The 2,035-nt window shown below is 50.1% G+C and overlaps 1 protein-coding gene across 1 annotated transcript; it reads left to right on the plus strand.

The window, feature by feature from the left end:
- Positions 1-411: 411 nt before the first annotated feature.
- LOC101602293 (COMM domain-containing protein 5-like) lies at positions 412-1,428 on the plus strand. Its single transcript, XM_004673141.2, has one exon. It carries the CDS (start codon positions 470-472, stop codon positions 1,127-1,129), a length of 660 nt encoding a protein of 219 aa, XP_004673198.2. The 5' UTR covers positions 412-469; the 3' UTR covers positions 1,130-1,428.
- The last annotated feature ends 607 nt before the right edge of the window (positions 1,429-2,035 follow it).

The raw sequence follows: 2,035 nt of genomic DNA on the forward strand, positions 1-2,035 counted from the left end.
GATCTTTTTCCTCATGGATTTTGTTTGCTTGCTTGCTTATTTGTTTGTTAAAAGCCTGTAGCTCAGGCTGGTCTGGAACTCAAGATCTTCCTGCCTTAGCTTCCATAGAGCTGGGATTGAAAGTATGTTCTTGCACTTACTACTCTCAGCCCCGATGAATTCTGGACACCTTCACACTGACTCTTCAATGCCTGGCATTATGTATTACACAAGAGAAAAAACGTAATTAGTCTAGGACCCATTTAAATGAGCTCTTATTTAACAAGTCAGTTCCTTTATCTTACTTTAGAATATTTCAAGGTGGAAGATACAGAAAACTACCTATAAGAGCTCTTGAGACGGTCGCTTCCGGTCTGCCCGCGGCCGGCGCCGGAGGAAGGCCAGGGGCGCGGGCTCCCCGCAGCCGCGCGGGCAGGCGGCGCGGTCGAGGACGTCCGTCTCCGGGCCGATCAAGGAGGAGCGAACAAAGATGTCAGCCTTGGGGGCTGCAGCTCCGTACCTGCACCATCCTGCAGACAGTCACAGTGGCCGGGTCAGCTTCCTGGGGGCCCAGCTTCTTCCGGAAGTGGCAGCGCTAGCCCAGCTTCTGGGGGACCTGGACAGGAGCACGTTTAGAAAGTTGCTGAAGCTTGTGGTCGGTGGGCTGCTGGGGGAGGACTGCCGAGAGGCCTTGCGGAGCCTTGGTGTCAGTGCCAACCTGCCCGAGGAGCGGCTGGGTGTCCTTCTGGCGGGCACACACACCCTGCGGCTACCCCCTGCCAGCCTGAAGCCAGATGCCTTCAAGAACCAGCTAGAGGAACTTGGCATTCCCCAATTCCTGGCTGGGGACTTGGCCAGCGTGACATTTGGAAACCAGCGGCCTCTCCTTGACTCTTTGGCCCAGAAGCATGGGTCTTGGCTGCCCCACGGGTACGACTTCCGGTGGCGAGTGGATGTGGCCATCTCCACGAGTGCTCAGACCCGCTCCCTGCAGCCTAGTGTCCTTATGCAGCTGAAGCTCTCAGATGGGTCTGCATACCGCTTTGAGGTGCCCATGGCTAAATTCCAGGAGCTGCGGTACAATGTGGCTTTGGTCCTTAAAGAGATGGCAGAGTTGAAGAAAAAGTGTGAACGCAAACTGCAGGACTGAACCCTAGTGGGATGAAGCTGCTACCAGAGCACCACTGCTGGTCATGAGGCCAGTTTGATTGAGGGCCTGCATGTAAGAATGCAATTCTCTGTTAATTGAATAGGCAGTTATGTTTTCTTTCTTGCTTTCTTCTTTTTTGCTGAAGGTACAGCTGGGTAGGGTGCCCCATGCCTGTAATCCCAGCACTTGGGAGAATGAGGTTGGAAGATGGCGACTTTAAAGCCAGCCTGGGTTACATCATGAATACTTGTTACAAAAGCAAAAGATGTAAAGGAACTATTAAAAACGTGTTTCTTGCATGTGTGGTGGCGAATGGCTTGAATCCCAGCAGTTGGGAGGATTGCTGTAAGTTTGAGGCCAGCCTGAGACTACATAGTGAATTCCAGGTCAGCCTGGGCTACAGCAAGACCCTACCTTGAAAAACCAAAAGATTTAAAAAGGGCTGAAGAGATGGCTTAGCAATTAAGATGCTTGCCTTTGAAGCTTAAGGACCCAGGTTCAATTCCCCAGTACCCATGTAAGCCAGATGCACAAGGTGGTGCATGCATCTGGAATTTGTTTGCAGTGGCTGGAGGCCCTGCTGGCCCATTCTCTATCTGCCTCAAATAAATAAATAAAATATATTCTTTAAGAGTTTCTCTAGGGGCTGGAGGGGTGGCTTAGCGGTTAAGGTGCTTGCCTGCGAAGCCTAAGGATCCAGGTTTGGTTCTCCAGATCCCATGTAAGCCAGATGCACATGATGGCACATGCATCCGGAGTTTGTTTGCAGTGGCTAGAGGCCCTGGTACCTCCAATTTCTGTCTCTCTGTCTAATAAGTAAATAAAAATAAATAAAATTAAGTTTAAACAAAAAAAAGGGAAAAAAAAGAACTCTTGAGACATATACATATATATGTATGTATATAA

The sequence above is a fragment of the Jaculus jaculus genome, chromosome 14 (genome assembly GCF_020740685.1).
Source record: "Jaculus jaculus isolate mJacJac1 chromosome 14, mJacJac1.mat.Y.cur, whole genome shotgun sequence".
Taxonomy (NCBI): domain Eukaryota; kingdom Metazoa; phylum Chordata; class Mammalia; order Rodentia; family Dipodidae; genus Jaculus; species Jaculus jaculus.